The following is a 20044-nucleotide window of genomic DNA, read 5'->3' as shown; positions in this document are numbered from 1 at the left end:
GAACCAAAGATGTTTGAATGGTAAGTTGACATGGCATGTTAAAAGATGTATGGAAACAAAGACACACACTGCACTAATATTTTTGATCAGATAAATCACTGCATACGTTCAAATAAATTGGTTTCTAATTTCTATGTTCTTATCAGTTTAGTAAAAGGAGTGCTTTATTTCTGTTCCCTTCACCGTACTAGTTCTCCGAGCTTCTAAATTATGAATTTACAAAGACAGAACAAGAATAAGTTGCCTGACTGCAGAACTACCGATGCCCGCCTGAGCTACAAAAAATATAGCCTCTGACAGCAACGTATCGAGCGTGGTACAGCACAAAGCCTCATTTTTCGTGAACTAGAGGGCTGTAAACCGGGAACCACATACTGCGACTCACATACTCCACAGTCTCCTCCTGCGCGGAAAAGATAAAAACAAAATAGATTCAAGAGACTTTAGAACTTGCATTCGAAATCAGCCTCGGTAATAACAAGAGCTTGTATGAATATGTACTAGGCATTAAATTTTCCATCTAGATTGCCAGCTCCTGAGTTCTATGATTCCGACATTCCTTTGATTTCAACAAAGAAATTTTAATTTTTTAAGGTCGTGAGCAGTGGCTCGACAGAGATGGTTCAAATCAAGATATACTGAAGGCAAGGAGGGTTTGGGAAACTACATGCTAAGGTACTCGGTTATGGTTGTTCTATTAGATTCTTATTAGAGTAGCATTATCCGGTTATGGTTGTCCTCTTTTCTTTACGCTAAAATTGTGTAACATTTTCTAGTTTTCTTTCTAAATCTACTCACTTTCCTTGTGCAACTGTTTGTAAAAGATCGTTTGAATTTTGTATATGATAGAAGACCAGCTCTTACTTTGCACATGTTCATGAGCTCTTTGGGCCCGACTTCAGAGTGTCCCTCTGCCAGTTCTTCTGCAACAGCTGCCCGCAGGACAGCAGCCCCAACCTCCACGGTTATATTCCGGATACTGCACAATGTTTGATAGGAAGTCAGACCAATTTCCCATCCTGTTTGACATGCTATAATAATAAAACGAAATACGTAAATAAGGTGAGAAATATTACCAATCAATAGATGGGTACAAGATGCCCTTCTGGATATCTACGTCTGTTATGTATGAAGCGAGGCTGGATAGAATCACTTGTCAGAAATTAATTGCAAAATCGAGCTCAAATGATGTTCTCGTTTAACATTTCTTATTGCAGCGACACTTAATAAGTTTGTAATGTGAGGTATCATATTGCTTTCAATTCACGGCACAGTAATGAGTTTCCTGAATGCATGCAAATTACAGATTGGGAATAAAACATTACAAACCACCCCCAAATTGACATATACCCTACCACGTTACAGCCTACGGGATATAATTAGGTGCAACATGCAATGAGAACTGAAGAAGTCTTATAACCAGAATCCTATCTATGCAATATAACCGCCCGTGAAGTTCCATATCGCTTGGCTAGTAGAACTAATAATTCCAGCTATTCAGGTGCAGACAACCAAATGCATTTTAATTTCTTTAACCGGTAAAGAATTACTGTGTCTTAAAGACTGTTACGAGGCCATGTTCATAAATCTTCAAGACCACCGTTTTATGTGATCTTGGACTCAGTCTGATGGGACATTGTAAACATGGATGAAAAGAGAGTGCAGAAGCTGCTTCTAACATGCCACATTTAGGTTCGACCTAGGAAGTAGCCAAGTTATTACCATTCAGAAGCTGCTTGTAACATGCCATCTGATATAATACGAGCTCCTGAGAGAAGTGCTCCTAAACCAATCCTGAATTGAAAGCAACCAAAATACCATATTAGTATCTTAAAGTATAAGCATAGTTAGTTCAAATCATATGATATAGGAAACTAACCCTGGAAACAGATACATGTTATTTGCTTGATTTACATGGCCTACTTTTCCGTTGCCTGCCAACATAATTAGAACAGTTAATGGTCAAAATACTCAGGTAGAAGAAAAAAAATATTCAGAAGTTGTGGTACAATAAGGACATTTCTAACGAGGAAAATACCAAGGTCAACATTATCAAAGGGGCTTCCACTTCCAAAGACGATGCTTTCACCAGCATGCTTAAAAGCATCTTCAGCAGTGCATTCGGCTGTTCCAATTTTAAAGGGGAAAAAGAGTCAGCCACAAATCTAGGTGCCATAAGGTATTTGTGAGGATTAATGAGGTGCAGAGGAACAAACCATTCATGGTTGGATTTGACATAGCAAAAATGGCAGGTTTAGTTGAATCTGATTCTCGCATTGCTTTAAGTACCTAAATGAATGTCAAGCAATACCTATAAGAAACTAAATTACAAGAAATGAAACCACAACATTTTCCATAAACAAAGAGTAGAGCAATGAATTTTTCAAATGTTATGTAATATAAACCATCATGTATCTGTATCATGAAATTAGAATAAAAAGTACTGAGTCGTCGAATGATAAATCTTAGTCTGAATCAGTAACACTGAAAATTAAAGTCTGATTTCGAGGGAAGAAACTTAGAAATCTACGGCATGTACATGCACAAGTTTCTCTCTCTTGGATTCTACTATTCCAAAGAATTGTTTAACAACATACCAATTAGTGCAAGGCCGGATGGTCTCAAAACAACAAACATTAACAGAATCAAATCATCTTTAGTAAACTGATCTAGTTTAAGAGACGATTATAAAATATAACCAAAAGTTATTGAGAAAGTATCCACCTCATGATTGAAAACGCCACCAACTCCAGACAAACCAAGAAGCACATGAGGCTTGACCTTCTTAACCTGCATGAAATTGAGCTCTAGACAATTAAAGTGTATAATTATGATATACAAGCTAAGCAAGGTGATCCGACTCTCTTATATCGAAATCTTTCCGCTTTCTGTAATAGAGGGTACAATGAAGTCCTTTGAAATTTACCACTTCAAGTAGACTAGCTCCCTCCCTAAGCCCATCAATTGCTCCCGGTTCTTTAGCAAAGGGTGCAGCCATGGGATCAAGATTATTTCTCTCTTTTGTAACTAGACCCTGCAGCCAAACAACTTTTCTTAGTGATTCCTCGGATAAACTTAGACAAATACATTCAGAGGCCAAAATAGTTTCAAGAACCCAGCTGATTCTATGTTGCTTTTCTTTATACCAGGAGGGTAGAAATATTGATAAAAATGTGTGTGTAACAATAGTAAATAGTTGACAAAACCATAAGGTTGTCATATAATAAATTTGCTGCACACGTATGTAATCTGTTTAACATAATGGTGGTTAATCTTAAAGAAAAAACATAAAGCCTTACATCTTTATCAATCAGGAAAAAATTATTTTTTGCAGCAGCTTCACCGTTCCCTGACATTCGTGCAACAGCCTGTACAGCCATGTTAAGAACTCCAAGTCCCGCACTGAAAAGCAAAAGAACAGTGGATTAAAAGGATGAACAGAGAGCCAAGAACATGCACAGGCAACCAGTGAATAGCCTATATATGGATCATTCAGAGTGAGCAAGCCGTGTCAAGTACCTTCCGGCTCCCACAACAACTATCTTTTGTTTAGCAAAGTCACTCAATGGTCGACCTTGCACTCTTACAGTTCCTAATAGTCCTGCAAGTGCAACACCGGCAGTTCCCTACAAGACATGGAAGTGCAACTATCAGAGGTACTTTTCAGGTCAGCAGAATCTGTATTCCACTGCATATACCTTTCAAATCCATAAAAGACAGAAAGCCACCACACTATGTAATTACCTGTATGTCATCATTGAACGTGCAAAACCTTTTACGATAGCGTTGCAGTGTTTCAAAAGCCCACTTCATTTGAAAATCCTCAAACTGATGAAAGAAAAAACAATCAAGTTACTAAAGAAATAGAAACCCAACTGAAACAAAAAGTTCATACACCTCAAAAATAGACCTGCACAATGGCCTTGGGCCAACGTGTATGAACAGCTTCCATGAATTCATCAACAATTGATATGTACTCTTCTCCTTCCAACCTAGGTTGTCGAAGTCCTAAATCTATCAAATTAAAATCATGAGAAAAGGTATCCTCATGATGTAAACTATAAAACTTTGAAGCATTAAGTCCAGTCATCCAGTGTAAAGATGGAAAAGAAGCCAGGAATAAATTCGGAAAATATATACAACAATAATATTATTAACAGAAATGCATTAAATATTAAAAATTTAAATAAATATTGATAAACTTTAACATTAACTAGTCAAACTACATAACTTTTATGATTCATAATTTCAGAGTATAACTTTTATCTTTTAATAAGGTAAAGTCAGGCTTGAGAAAAAGTAAAAAGTCGCTATCATTTCAATTTTCCCTCGAGGACTTAAATGTTTTGAAACACTATAGCAACAGTTGTGTTTGGTTGAATGTATTAATCAGGAAATACAATATCAACATATTTTAAAACAAAGGAAGAAAGAATCACGCTATTAACAGAAGATCTTGAATTCATATATCAGTATATTACTTACAAAGACGGTCTTCAAGTAGCTTTTGGTTGTTGGTACCAACATCTAGCATAACCGGAAGTATCTGTCATAGAGGAGGTATATAGGTGAACCGATATAAGATCTACCAGAATAATTTATTAACCAAGAAAACTGTAACATAAATATTAGTAGAAACATAAGGGTTTAGACTCTAAGAGAGAGAGAGAGAGAGAGAGAGAGAGAGAGAGAGAGAGAGAGAGAGAGAGAGAGAGAGAGAGAGAGAGAGAGAGAGCATACTCTTTGTGGATTAATACCAGCTGCAGCAACATACATATCAAGTTTTCCAATCGGAATTCCAATTCCCTGAACTCCAAGGTCCCCTAGGCCAAGGATACGACTGCCATCTGTGAGGACTATCATGTCTACCTGCAATATAGAGTGGAAAATTAAGACCAACTACAAACTGAAAGGACTTAGAAACATAGGAAATCTTCAACATCAAGGATAATCCCAACAGAGAAGCATCAAGATATGCTGCATTTGGACAGCACTGGAGAGAGTTTGTGTGAGTGTGTTTTGGGTCCTCTAACAGACCAACAAGATTAAGGAGTTAAAATTATAGATCATGGGAGGTTATCAGAATTTATAAGGGAGAAAAATAAAAGATGGTAGCATTTACCTGAGGTGCTGGCCAGTTGTAGATCATAGACATCATCTCCCCTTTATCCTTTGCACTGAAATACATTCCACGGGGACGTCTAAATAAACCGGAATAATTTTGACATACTAATCCTACTGTAGGAGTGTAAATTATGGGAGCAAAATCTTGGATGTTGTCAATAAGGACCTGAAAATGAGAGTAATCCAAAACCACATCAGACGGTGATAGATTACACAAAGTTGTTCATATCAACAAGCTGGACGTTCAAAACCAAACTTACTCGGTAGTACAAGGTCTCGTTCCTGTCATGCAGTCTATTTAAGATCCTCCATTTAGCCAAGGCCACAACACCCTCTGGCTGGCCCTTAGTATTTTTCTCTAGGGAACGATAGGACTCCACTACAAATTATGCCACATCGTAATGTCATTACACAAATAACGCCTCAACGCCAAAAAAATAGAAGTCACGAAAACATCTCCTCAAGGGCTAGAATAAGTTTCACAGTCAAACAAGGTGCAAATACGTTCTACTTGGAGAGAATGTGTAAAAAAAAACTCACTGAAACGAGCATATTGCTGCTCGAATGATATGACACGAGGTGGGAGGAGACCGCGAAGTCCTAATCGATCTCTTTCAGTCAACGGAAATCCAGTGTCCTGCTCTTGGCAAAAAAAACAAAACATCAAGAACAGAGAATTAAACAATATAGAAAACAAAAAATTTCATCAAATTCTACAGTTCAACAAAATTCAGCAAATTTTGAGCACCCTCCACTTCACCAATTGAAACAAAAAGCATCCCTTCAATCCATACAACTTCATATCATTTCCACAACTCAAATTTCTTCGAACCGACACCAAAAACTCCACCTTCACTGTATAATATCACCACAAAGACTCTTTCTTTTTCTTTTTTTAAATAAAAAATAGTGAACTCAAATCACACTGCAGAAAGTTTACAAATAAAAAACGGTGAATCCAACCAACCTTGTTAAACCATGGATCGTGGAGAATATCGGCGCCGCGCTTGTGAACGATACAGGGGGCGGGAATCGCCGTCGAGAACCGCCTCGTCGACCGGCTGCTCAACCGCGACGCGGCGAATCGCGCTGCCTTCCACATTATGCGGACCCAAACAAACGAACAAAACCGACGCCTTCTTACTACCGAGTGCGACTTCAGATCAATTTATTTATTGAATTATTTTTATTTCCATTTTTGTCTGTGGAAAAGAAGCTGTTGAAATTGAAAGAGGAGAGAATGAGAGAGCTGGACTGGAGCTGACCGGGATTTTCGGATAGCGGGGAGTGTACGCGGAAGTGCGACTGTGAGTGGCCACGGAAGAGGGGGAAGGCTGCCCAGATGGACAGCGGGCAGCGAGGGGTATTTATACCAGGAATGTGGGGTTTTTATTAAGTGTGGGGTAGGAAGGCAAGTGGACGAGTTTGACTAGCGGGAATTGGGATCGGGTTAACAGGTTCCGGTGCTTTTGGACCGCTGATCATTGGTGATCTCCTCGTTCGGATTTTGCCACGTGGATGTTCTGTTTACTATTGAGTATGTGTGACAGTATGATGGCGTCGGCCACTAGTGATGTTCTCATGTCCGCTGATTATTGTGAGTCTCATGATGATTTTTACGGTCAAATTATCTCATGCAAATGGTAACGTGGCTTCCGTAAAGACATTGGATGATTAGGAAATAAAAAAGTATTTTGAGATTGATCACTTACTTAATATCATACTTTATGTCCTAAATTATCTCCTAAGTAAATCTTTATGAGGGAATAATATCTAGATTTTTTTTTTTTATCTAGTGGCTTTATATTTTCTTCTTCAATTATGACTGATTTGTTTTCTATTTTTAGTTAGTCTTGTATCTTATTTTCTCTTAAATACCTCCTTACAACGAAGAAGGAAAAAGTACATGTAAAATTATGAAAAAAATTTCAAATACTTGGATAACTCAACAAATACCAAAGGGAATCAACCAAAATAAAGATGATCATTTTCTTCTCACGTCTGTAATTTTAATAAACAATATTATCTACATTAAGGGGGTGAGAGATGGCTAAATCTCATCATGGGATAGCAATAATATGATTCAAATTCATTTTTGGTAAGAATTGAACCTAAGACCTCTCATTTATAAGTAAAGAGAAATATCAATAAACCATAATACTAAGTGACATCTCATGTATGTAATTTAAGCGAAAAATTTTCTTACATGCGTAATCGAGACAAAGAAAATGGGTAAGACCAAAACTCTAATTTAATCATAATTCAGGCTCATATTTAGTTGAAAATCAAAAGGTATAAAATGTGAAAGTTGTTTTTTTCTAAAATTACTTGCAGTAACTTGTGTAAAGTATGTTTGTGTTGGCAAATACAAGAGTTGAATGATGACAACGAAGGGAGAAATGTCAAATCAGACTTTTTTGCTATGTTCACGAGTCGATAAGTCATGGCACGTTAAAAATCAATAATGATAGACAATGATCGGATCGAATTGACAAAAGACCAGACTAACTGTGGTGGCTTTTTTTTTATTATTTTTTTTATAACAAACAATATTATTTAAATAAAATAAAATAAGGTGACAATAGTGATTTTTTAGGCCATTTAAATAAATTATTTCCCCATTTGGAATAATAAGTTTTTCGTTTGAAGCGAAACTAGAAAATAATTTTACCATGTAAAGCTAATTATTCTTTTCGCCATGAAAATGCTTCTTTAAAATTTACTTTTATTTATTAGTGTTAAGAGTATGTTCACCAGTTGGTTGGAAGTCAAGGTTATGGGTCCAAATGGTGCTTTATAACTCATAAAGGCATCACTAGTCCAAATTAACAACGACAATTGGTGGGTCAAGCACTGCCCATCCAAAGCCCGAGCAAGCTAAGCTCGGCCTTGTGCCAACGGGTAAGATGATGTCAGCATGATATCATTCTGACACCAACCACTTTTTTTTTTTTTCTTTTTTCTTTTTTTTTTTTTTTTTTTTTATGTTAATCACGTGTAAGTGTAACACACGCGCGAAAATGATGAGTGGCTAACATCAATTGCAAGGATGGGCTACAGGTTGACTCTCAACTGTAGGGGTGAGCCCTGTTGCAACATTCCAATAGCAGAGCCCCAACAGCTTGGTGAGAGCTGTTGGATTTCCAACGGTAAAAAAATTTGAAAATGTTACCATTGGGAAACATGGCACGTTTTGGTGTATCTGATTCAGATCAGTTTGAAAATTAGAAACTTTTTTAGAAAATTTTTTAGAGAACTGTTATTAGCACTTCAAAAATCTCATTCTACACTCCTCACAAGTGTATTTTTCTTTGCAAAATGAGATTTCTAGGGTGCAAATAACAATTTTTTTTTATATTGTTATTCTTTAAATACTCAACCATCTTCTTCATTTTCCTATCACAACTCAATATTCATTCTTACTACAATCTTCTATAATTGTTTTCTACTTTCCAAATCTTTCTTTTTTTTTAACCAAAAAATGAGTGAAAGGGCAAATTGGTCGATCGGGAAAGACATTGTTTTGCTTGAGTGTTGGGTGCATGTTACTCATGACCTGATTATGAAAAATGAGATTACGGTGCAAGTGCTACAAATGTGGAAGAAGATTCATACACAATTTGCCGAGCAAATTCAAGGCACATCTCAAATCAAGCAATCTTTGTTACGTAGGTACCAAACATGTGACATCCCACATCGCCCAGGAAAGCGATCCTTATATGTGTATTCTCATCCCTACCTAGCACGAGGCTTTTTGGGAGCTCACTGGCTTCGGGTTCCGTAGGAACTCCGAAGTTAAGCGAGAATGGGGCTAGAGCAATCCCATGATGGGTGACCCACTGGGAAGTTGCTTGTGAGTTTCCAAAAACAAAACCGTGAGGGAATGGTAAGCCCAAAGCGGACAATATCGTGCTACGGTGGTGGAGCAGGGCCGGGAAGTGATCCGCCCCGGGCCCGGATGTGACAAAACATCTACATAAAGAGTTGAAATCTTGGCGAGAAGCCTTCACAAAAGCAGAAGCAATTTATCTCAGCAACAAGAATCTAGCCAATGAGGTAATAATATTTTGTTTTAATAAATTTCAAATGTAATTACTTTATTATTATTTGGACCTTTAGTTAATTAAATGTAACAATTTTATGTAGTTCAATCTTCATAATCATAACAACAAATCTTTCTTTCAAAAAGCGCAGGAGTTGGAACGTTGTGAAGTAAACTCTGAAATACAAAATTATGTTATAAGTTGAATGCCCTGGCACCACGCATTGAATGCCCTAGGTTATACACTACTGTGAACAATATTGTTTTAATATCGTACTAAGTTGTAATGCTATGCTTTTGCCTTGTATTTGAAATAAATTATTGAAATTAAACAATCATTTTATTTTCATAGCTCAAGTTACAAAGCAAGTACTATTCAGAGGGAACAATCATTTTTTTTTTTTTTTGGTGAATGGTAATTTCTCTTGCTCTTGCCCTTTCCAAACGGGAAGAGTTGCACGTAAGCAAGTGCTATTCAGAGTGAACAGTCAGGGCAACATTACTACGACATGTTTCAAATTGCTTATGGGAGTGTTAAAAGAACCCACTCAGAATGTCAGAAGTTTCTCTAGCTCATAAAAGCATTTTATGGAGAAGTACTTTCCAAATGCTTTTCTAAGAAGCACTTTGATATTTAACAAAAATTCCAACGTGTTTATTCCAAAACCTGCCCAGATAGACCGTAAGAGATGGATTTTTGAAGGAAATCTAGAATAAAATGGTGCAAGAACCTCCACAAAAAAGTAATAAAAAAATCAAAGAAAGTAATTCTGGGAATAAATCCAAGGAGGCTTCATATGGTCAAAATTCACCTAAACTACCCATGCTGCCAAATCAAAGTCAAGAAAATTGGAATTTGATTCCATTTCCATTTGAGTGCTTCAAAGAGAAGAAGGGCTTCTCCCATCTTACCTGGAACAAAATCTTTCGGCATAATTCGCCCCCTGTGGCAGCCAGAAATCATGTAATCCCTTTCAATTAGATCCACACAAGGATGGAATAATATCAGCAAAACAAGTATGACCAAGATCAAAATATTCAACGAATTGCTAGAAAAAGAGTCAGACAATTTATTATGGTGATGGATGGAATAGCAAGCCAATACCTCGCAAAACAATTGAGTCATGGACTCGATACCATGAAAAACATGAACACAAATGTCTTAAAAGGCTGCTCATAATTCTCCACAAACATCTACAAGGAATAATTCGCATTCCAGAAGATTTAGATATCCAACCTCCATGGGTACTTCTTTCACCGGATGGTCCTAAAGAAACTCAGTAATCTTTCTTTCCAAAGTTCTTGCACCAGAGTTGTGAAGGAACTGGGCGAACAGGATTATGCGGCCGTTGCTGCAATAAATATACAAGTCCTCTTAGAACTAATCATGACCATAGTTATGCAAATTTCAGTCATTCGGCCATACAAAGGGAGTGGCACAAATCAATTCAAGAAGAACAGCATCTAATCCCACCAGAACTGTTTGCCTTTTTAAACAAGTAATTAAAAAAATTTCAGCTCATGCTCATGCATTGTCAAGGAATATTTTTAGAATAGTAGCAATATTAATGAATATTAAGCATAAGGAGCATCTGAAAGAAATAATATAACAAAGACAACTTTTTGCAAATACAAAGGAACTAAAAAAGCTAACAGACAAGTAACTTCCTTTAGTTGCACAAAGTTTCATGACATATAAAAAGCATGACATAGCTAACTGATTAACAAACAATTCCTTCAATACCGCTATATCTGAGGCACTAAAAATCTGTATGCAAACATGGATACATCTTGTCACACTTCAAAAAGGCCATGTATCAGCATAATCCTTAGCCTAAGGGCTTCAGTTAGAATGCACCATTTATTATTGACTGGCAGTCTAAAGCACCACATAAGGTTTACTCCCATCACAAGGAAACTTGCACTTTAGCCTAATTTTCACTAGCTTAAAGTATCAAACAAGCCTCGTAATTACTATTAGCAAGGTTCTGTGTTTGAGTTTTCAACAGTTTAGCATACTAACCAAGCATAATGACCCCAAAATTGTCACATGTAAACTTCCAAATATGCAGAGAGTTTTTTCAGAAACAAAAAGGAAAAGAGGATAAACCGCAACACCAGTACATCAATTAGAGGCATTTAATAACCAAATAAATTAACCAGGCACATAGTTATGAACATAAGCAAGAAGCAAGATAATTTATCTAAGTCACAACTCACAAGTTACATCTTTGTGCACAATGTTTTTTATACTTAAAACAGTTAGTGACAGAAATTTTGCTGTTCCTGAATGTAGGTAATTAATGAAACTCAAGGCTTCTTATGAAAAATAGAAAGGAAGAAACTAAACTATTCTTCTGGCCAATTGTCTGGAAAAAATAAAATAAAATAAACTTAGGGTGCGTTTGTTGCACCAGACTATCTCGGACTAGATTAGCATCAGGGACTAAGTTGGACTAGCTTGGCATGGACTAAGTAGTATTAGAATTGTGAATCGTTTGGTGTAGTGCTGGACTAGGTAGGACTAGATTTTTATTTTTAATTATAAGAACTTCCACTTTCTTGTCTTAAAAACTAGAATACACTCTATTAAAAAAATAAATAAATAAATAAATAAACAATTAAATAAAAAAAACAAAGCCAAAAATCAGATCTTATGCCAAATACCAAAGAGTCAAAATCTTGAATTTTCTATCTTTCCCATCAAAGAGTTGAGTTGCAGCAATATACAAGGCCAAATTGACAAATAATTGCAGTGAAAAAAAACTAAAAAAATGCAGAGACAGTGCTACATCCCATAAAAAAAAACAAAAGTGATGGGAGAGGTTGCAGAAGAAGAAGAAGAAACTTGGAAAGGATGGAGCAGTTTTCTTGACGGATTTGATCAGAAAAAAATTGTTCAGGCATGTTAAAAATGGTTTTGGGGGGGGGTGACCAAATTGGGAGTGGGTATTGGAGGCCTTGATGCGTTGTGGGCTGAAGCATTGGGAATTGAAGCTTGCAAGAGCTTGGCATCCATGGCGGTCACGATGATGACCAAAGCAAATAGTCGACACAACGCTCATTTCCTCCCAACGATCTGCAAATCCGCCGTGAATCCCATCTAAGATTCAAAAACAACAAAGCCCGGTACTCGCAGGGGGCGAAGCAGGGAGGAGGAAGAAGCCAGTTTTGAAAATGGATGTCGAAGTGGGGAAGAAGAAGCAAATGCGAGGGGCGAAGCGGAAGCGAAGCAGAGAACCAGAGATGGTCTTAGCAAGTCCCGTGGTCTGGGGATGGTCTCGCTAAGAACTTCTAGCGAGGCCTCTAGTCCAAGCGAGACCCCTTTAGTCTCATTTAAGTTAGTCCCAGCACGGACCAAACATGGGACTACATTAGTATGTAGTCCAGTTCAGTCCAGTCCCACTTAGTAAGCCCAAACAAACACACCCTTAGGGCTTAAACATTTTCTTTTTTTTTTCCACGTACAGAGGCTTAAACATCTTACAGTTCATTAAAAAGGAAAATCATTTCTAGTATAAGGGTATCTCACACTAGGCTTGTTAATAGAGCATACTTATGTAGAAAATCATTAAGGGAAACCCGAGAACAAATAGACCAGACCAGCTTCAAGTTACAAAACCTCATATCTTCAAACAAAAAATGTTCAAAAAAACATTTCACTGCAAAGCCAACTTAAGTAAAGAGAAAACTAGTTAATCCTTTTAAGCGGATCTTAATCCAATTCTCTAAATTATCTCAAACGCTAGGTTTCATGGGTTTTCCTTCATGTTCAAGCATCGTCAATTTCTGAATCCTTCATCACAACCTCTACCGGCACCTTCTAAATCATTCAAAACTCTCTTCTCATAACAATCTGTATCTAAGACACAGTTGTAGTATTGTACCAAACTCACAGTTGCTACGAATATTTCAATTGACCTAATCCCTGGTTATTAGCGCTTACTTAACCTAAATTTACTGTTTTCTCAACATTTTAAACCAAGGGCCTCCCACCCACAAGTTAACAAACCTACAGTCCCAGATCACAATGGTGATCTTCGACCCTGAATAGAATCAGTAATAACCAAAATCTGAAACACGTTGTATATAATCCACTATAACCAAGCAACAACAACAACAACAACAAAGCCTTATCCCACTAAGTGGGTCAGCCATAGGAATCCTAGAACACCACTGCGGTCGGTTTTGTGCCATGTCTTCAATATAATTCACTATAACCACGGAAAAAAACAGCTGAGAGTTTCACCAAATATATCTGAAAGGTATGCTTAATTTCACAAAGGGAAAATCTAAACCTCAACTAAATCAAAACAATTCATGAGAACCTCAGTTCAGTCAAGCATATAGTGCATTCTGATCCTAACAATTTTACAAACCAAGCTCCAAAACTCTACCTTTTTAAATTTTCTCGGGAACCAAACGAAAGTCTAACAAAATGAATACCCACAAAATAACAGAAACATAAAGCGATGAATGAGGTGATTGAGAAAGACCTCGAGCTCGGCAGATTTCATGGCGATAGGAATGCAGACAAGGAAGATGCCGGCCATGGCAATGGCGGTGTTGCGCTTCCAGTGCTTGGGCCTACAGTATGGCCCACCACTCATGCTCCACACCTTGGCCCTGAAGTCGCCTCCGTGGGCCCCATCTCCGTGTGCGTGCTCACCTCCTCCCATGCTCGATCACAGATACTCTCGCGTCTCTCTTTCTCTGTTGCGCAATTACAGGAAAATGGATCAGATACGAAACAATTGAAACCCTAATCAGATCAAATACACAAATATATATGTATATCTATAGGTTGTGTGTGCGAATGGAAGGATTGGGGGGTTTTGGTTGAAAGTGAACGAACCAGAGTGAAAGGGTTGTGAAGTTTGATTCAGGCGAAGAAGATGACAGAGGGCTGTGTTTGGCTGCTCAGTCTCAGTGTTATTGGTCGTCGTTTCGAACTATGGATTGGAAGTTACAAAGTTTCGGGTTGGCCCAAATGTTTTGATGGGTTAGAAGCCTAACATCGACCGTATCTCTAAGTAAAAAAAAGTTTAAATATCATAACCTCATTCTAACTAATACTCTTTTTGTGATAAAACTCTACACCAAACGATCAAATTGGGGACAACATCGGTGTTGTTGCAAGTGGTCATTTGGCTCGTCTCTCAGATAATTTGACCACAAATTGATATGTTTCGTGTTTATTTTCCTCGAATACTTATAACTCTAAGGTGAGAGAAACAACTTGTGTCACTTCTGCATGACATCCTATGCCAATGAAATAAAATGTGTGTAAATTTTTATTCACATATCCTTATTTCATATGCACGGGGACGCCACCATGACCATGTACCCGGTCCATGTAAGTCATCCTCGTAAGGAGGAGGCTTTCGAACTTGAGACCTCTTTGACTAAGCAGTCTAACTGAGACATTATTGTCGAGTTTCTGACCAAAACATTAGACATTCCATCCCCCGAGAGAAGTGCTTTGTCGTGCTCAGTCAGTGATCGCAAACTCACCGACATTCTGTCTTTAGTTGACCCCAAGAAGCGATGAACATTGAGAAGAAAAGTAACATTAGTTATATTTCGTTTCATCGACCACGTATCTTGTGAGCTAGAAATTCAGAAGTAGCAAATTTGTTACAATAAATTGGTAGTATAACATCTCAAGTTTCTTGGGTTGAATAATAGTTGCTCTCTCAACAATTTGAACAGCATTTCTTTTCCAAACAAGTATGGCAGAAAGGGATGAGTATTCCTGGTGCTACAACTAGGAAGCAAATTACAGTACTTCAGGCCATCAAGACGACTTAGCCTCAGTTTCAAGCGTCAATCTGACACCGTCTCTAAATGAAGTTGGAGCAATACCAAGTGTCCGAACCAGCTTAGTAATATCCATGGATATGTCCGCAGGAGACATTACTCCACGATCGACCTGAAATTTCAAATGCAATACACCGCTATCCTGTAAGTTTGCAGAAAGAGGAGAAGGCAAATGGCTGGACAATATAATTGTGTGTTTTTAATGTTATCGGAGTTGTCAACACAAGGCAATGTGGAAATCAAGTCATCAGAATGCAACTTGAAACTGATGGGCCATATATTTGTTATTCAGAAAGTGATCTAATAAACACGCTGATCACTATGTAACTCACACATAGCAAAAACAACAAATGGTATAAGGTCTACGTACTGATGATGCAGACACTGATTTGATTAATGAGGGGTTGTATCCTCTAACATCGGCAACAATCTCAGCCATTTGAAGGCGGGATACCCTATCTGGTCCACCGACATTTAGTAGCACCTTTGTTTGCTTACTTTCTGCAGATTTACCACACATACCACAACCATGGGGACATAAGTAAAAGCCCCAGAGAGAATAGAAAGTAAAAACACCATAGAAACATTTTATAGGTCCACAAATTCTGTCGGTTCAAGTATGAAAGCATGAAAGTTAGGAACTTCATACCATATATCCATCTCTTGGACAAAGCTAATATGACAGCTACAACATCTTTTACATACACAGGACACCGGAACTCGTCATGGAAAAACTCGCTCATCTTTCCTTTGGAGAGGACACCATCTATCCACTACATTCACATGCAAATCATTGATTAGACTCGAACATAACCTATCAATTGCATTTATTACGTTGTCTTTATCATCTTTATATTAATTTGTATTCTCTGGTTGGAATTTATTAGGTTGGCGGGCTCGTAAACTAAACCAACAAACTAGCAAAAATTCAACCTAAGGAATGTCTTCTATGTACCTGCCTACCTGGATTGGAAGAGATTTTGGAACCGGTGAGATTGTCTGTGGCCCAAAGATGATGCTGCTTCTCAAAATTGCAAAGTTTGAGCATTTTTCAGATATGAACTGCTCTGCTGTCACTTTTGATTTCCCATATACATTTACAGGAGCAGTTTCATCATCTTCCTTGTAAAAGGACTTCACCCCTTCATAAACTGAGAGAAAATCACATAATTCATGAATCACGATCTAGGAATAGATGACTCATATGAGCATAAAATAATAATACAAGGATAAGTGGCTCAATTGGAAAAATTAATGTCTTAAATGTGGATGCATCCATGCTGAAATAACAAAGAGAAATACCAGATCGTGAATCAAATGCTGAAAAAGGTCCCGCATGCTAAAAGTTCTCGTACTGAAATAAGTCGTTCAGGTCATTAAGCCTAACTCATAGAATAGAAATGGATGAAAACCGCCATAATTAAAAGGTTCTTCCATTCAGGGATTAATTTATGAGATGAACAACTTCAGATACCAAAGATTCCTTTTGCAAACCATAAGGAGGCTGAGAAAGTCAACCCTTAAAAATGATAATCATCTGACACGGATACTCATGATCCTCAATATGCAGGACCTATTTCTTCACTTGGGGACATTTGAACATCGATTTTAAACAATGAAGTTTTTGTAAATACAACAATTCATCAAAAGTAACCCCTCCCCCCATTTTGTTCTCCATCTAGTGTAGACGAAGTGCACACTTGAATACAAGTCCTAAAGTATACATATGGTGCATGCTTTAACGCAACAATATCTATCCTAATTTTGTAGACATTGTCTGCCTCAACTGGCAAACCACAAGAATCTCAGAATAGTACATTTTCACGACTGGGGAAAATCAAAGTGTCGTTTAGATTTTTATGAATGCTCTTAAAAAAGAAGTTGTGTTGGCAGCAGTGGAGACTACTATCTGCTATTATTGTTCTTCCATTTCCATTTTCTTTTCTTATTTTTTCTCGTGTCTGGTTTTGTTGAGCCATTTTTACTCACAACAGCTTAAATAGATATGTATACTAATACGAATCTAACACTGAAACGGCTAAGAGGGACTTAACCTTGATCAGTTGACAAGTGGATCAGAAGAGAACTACTCTCTTCAAAGCTTGATAACCAGTTCACAAGAGAAGATGGAACATTCACAGACAAAGCAGCAGCAGGATCCATTTCACAGGCACGGGGTACGGATAGTGCAGCGCAGTTTATGACCACATCAGGCTGCAAATTCAACCAATACACTCCTCAGCATTTAAAGGTTCAATATTCGAGTTAAGTACTTGAAATCTAACTCATCTGTTCATTCAACAACTATACAAAAGCGTATATACAACGACGAGCTGTTTGATATTTTTAGACATTGCAAGTTTCCCTAAACAACTAATGGCTTCCACATGGACAGCGTCCTAAGCAATTATCTCAACTATTCAAAGACCCCGTACGATAGCCAAGTAAATTTAGCAGCAAAAATGAAAAAACAGAGCAACCCACAACAGGAAAAAGCAAGAAAAACCCATTCAGCAAAGCACATTGCATTTTAGCTGAAAAAAAATGAAACCCAGTTTACCAAAATTAATATTCCATAAAACCCACTACTCCAAATTGTAGATTCCACTTGAAAACCACCGATCAAAATCAGCATAATTAAGTAAAATTAAATTAATTAATTAGTATTTACAGAAGTGGAGTAGTGGGACGAGAACTGACCCGGCCAAACGTCTGAGAAATGGCTTGAAATCCATGGCCGGTCTTCAAATCGACTTGGAAAGGCAGCAAATGTGGAAATGCGTCGAGCAACGCCTGGGGAGGAGGATTGGAGTGGTGGGTAAAGGCCAGATCGAAAGGGGTGGTTGATGTGATCCCTTTCCCTTCAATCTGGGAGAACCCTTGCAGTAGATGCTGGCCCAAGTAACCTGTTCCCCCAACAACCAGAACTCTCGTCTTACTCGTCATGAAATCCCACTTTCTCTCACAGTGTGGAAATTGGAAATGGTGGCGATTTGGGTTTTGGAGGGAGTGGTGGCGGGTACGTGTTCTTGGGTTGGAACTTGGAAGGTGGTACTTGTACGGTTTATGAGGAAATTTCTGCTGTCGATTGTCACTTGTTTGAAAGCAGCATATTTTCCTCTGTTTTCTTCGTGTATTTGATTTTAAAGCCGAAGAAAATGAAGTTTGAGGTGTGGGAAGAGCCGATTGCTTAAAATGAATCACAGTAGTATATTGTCGATTCATTTTAAGTTCTTGATGGTGAGATTCAACATTCATTGTTTCTCGTAGATGATTTTCGAACACTTATTTTCTTATATGTACATTCTTTTTCTTTTTCTTCTGAACGGAGATTTTGTTAGATTAGTTATTGTTGAAGTTCGAACACACGCTATCATATAAAGGCTCAATTCAAATTCAGAAATAAATAAGGATCTGCACCGTTAAAAAAAAAATAGCAATGTGAACTAAGTTTTATGCCATTTGCCTAAGCAATGTCAATATGCTCACCTGTACATGTATCTTGACCAATTAACAAAATTTCTAAACAATGGCATATATCCTAAAGAGATTCTTCCATTTGAACTTCTCTCCAATCCATACTAGATGACTACAACTTCTTTTTTATGTCTTTTCTTTTTAACAAACGATATCATTTATACTAAGAGGGTGATATCATTTATACTAAGAGAGTGAGGGAGTAAGCTAAGTTTTACAATGAACTTGCCATAATAATATGGTTTAACTTCGCATTTAGCGAAAATCGAATATAAGACCTTTCACTTATAGTGAAGAGAAATATTACTCAACCGCAGTACTAAGTGGCTCTTTCATGTCTTCTTTAATCTTTCTAGTGTGTTTATTTATGATTATTTTTTTAGAACGTACATTTTTCTTATGAGAAGTGCAAAATGAGATTTTTAAGTGCTAATAATTGTTTTCTTCTTTTAACGTTAATAATTTTACTTAATAAACTAATTTGTAGCCAAAAGAAGGAAACGAAATAGTGATGGTGAGAGAAAAATGTGAGATAATGGAGAGTTCTAATAGTCAGGTTGGGTCTGGAAGTCATGAGGAAGAAGAAGAGTCAAGGAACCAACAAGAAAAACAACAACCTCTACTTCCCAATAAGAAATGCTCTCATTCACACATCCAAGAAGGGTTGACCATGAGAAATTGGGGGCCCTATGCGAGCCTTCAAAGTGGGACCCTAAAGTTCTTTGACATCCTACCCATTGTACATTTATATGTATATAAAAAAATTCGTTAAATACATGAAAAAGTTTATTTTTGCATAACAAATCATTAGAATTAATATCAAAATAAGAAATATATGCAAACATTACTTAAATATTGCATTTCTCGAATTTTTAGACATAAATGTACTAATTAAGTTTACATAATCTAACTTTTCAACCAATTCTTCTTCAACTAACAGAATAACTAACCCATGCAATATTTCTTATGACATAGTTGATTGAAGATACGATTTGATCAACTTTAATTTTGAGAAACTTCTTTTTGCAAAGACAACTGTAACTGGTATAGTTAACAAATATGTTAAGCAACCCATGCATATTGAAAACAACCATCCATTTGTCTAAGATATTTCAACCCTTCCATTGCCTGATTTATTTCCTTCGGTAAAGTTTCTCCCAAGATTCTTAGCTCTAGAAATATTTTTTTCCCATCAATATTAGAATGCTCACCATGTTTCAGAAATCCTTCAAGATTGATACAAAAACTCTTCAAGCTATCATTGTCTGCATCTTTTAACTTCTTCAAATTAAACAAAAGCCTAAAAGTTTCTTCGTATTTCTGAAATTGTTCAAATCTAATATCAAATAAAGTACAAGCTTGATCAACTATATAAATGAAGAAATCAACCTTAAAACCTTCAATAGTTGATTGTTTTACCGCTTTATTATCACTCTCTTCAAACAGTTTATTTCTTCGAATAATGTGTTTCTCACAAAAAATAGGTACATTCCCTATCTCTCTTAGCATTTTCTTAGCTTCAGTCATTGCCTTCTCAAATCCATTTTCTTTGTACTGATCAAGAATGGATATAAGTCATTT

The 20044-nt window shown here is 37.1% G+C and overlaps 3 protein-coding genes across 3 annotated transcripts; all 3 read right to left on the bottom strand.

Annotated features, from left to right (window-relative positions):
* Window positions 1–69: 69 nt before the first annotated feature.
* On the bottom strand, window positions 70–6486 carry NAD-ME2 (NAD-dependent malic enzyme 2). The gene is made up of 19 exons (XM_068472873.2): window positions 6092–6486; window positions 5665–5761; window positions 5385–5503; window positions 5123–5290; window positions 4741–4869; window positions 4486–4546; window positions 3911–4014; window positions 3745–3828; window positions 3520–3626; window positions 3300–3402; window positions 2927–3034; window positions 2725–2790; window positions 2217–2289; window positions 2039–2125; window positions 1880–1934; window positions 1723–1794; window positions 1077–1139; window positions 865–979; window positions 70–403 (listed from the first exon to the last, which is right to left on the bottom strand). Exons 1-19 carry the CDS (start codon window positions 6224–6226, stop codon window positions 332–334), a joined length of 1818 nt encoding a protein of 605 aa, XP_068328974.2. The 5' UTR covers window positions 6227–6486; the 3' UTR covers window positions 70–331.
* A 3726-nt stretch (window positions 6487–10212) lies between these two features.
* LOC137734119 (uncharacterized) lies at window positions 10213–14158 on the bottom strand. The gene is made up of 3 exons (XM_068473405.2): window positions 14022–14158; window positions 13663–13879; window positions 10213–10518 (listed from the first exon to the last, which is right to left on the bottom strand). Exons 2-3 carry the CDS (start codon window positions 13843–13845, stop codon window positions 10444–10446), a joined length of 258 nt encoding a protein of 85 aa, XP_068329506.2. The 5' UTR covers window positions 13846–13879; window positions 14022–14158; the 3' UTR covers window positions 10213–10443.
* Window positions 14159–14720: 562 nt separating this feature from the next.
* LOC137735341 (uncharacterized) lies at window positions 14721–18330 on the bottom strand. The gene is made up of 6 exons (XM_068474763.2): window positions 17687–18330; window positions 17041–17200; window positions 15950–16137; window positions 15636–15759; window positions 15357–15487; window positions 14721–15098 (listed from the first exon to the last, which is right to left on the bottom strand). The coding sequence occupies exons 1-6, from the start codon at window positions 18242–18244 to the stop codon at window positions 14964–14966; spliced, it is 1296 nt and encodes a 431-aa protein (XP_068330864.2). The 5' UTR covers window positions 18245–18330; the 3' UTR covers window positions 14721–14963.
* Window positions 18331–20044: the final 1714 nt, after the last annotated feature.

The sequence above is a fragment of the Pyrus communis genome, chromosome 7 (genome assembly GCF_041283825.1).
Source record: "Pyrus communis isolate YQ-2024b chromosome 7, ASM4128382v1, whole genome shotgun sequence".
Lineage (NCBI taxonomy): Eukaryota > Viridiplantae > Streptophyta > Magnoliopsida > Rosales > Rosaceae > Pyrus > Pyrus communis.
This window is presented reverse-complemented; position numbering and strand designations above follow the sequence as displayed.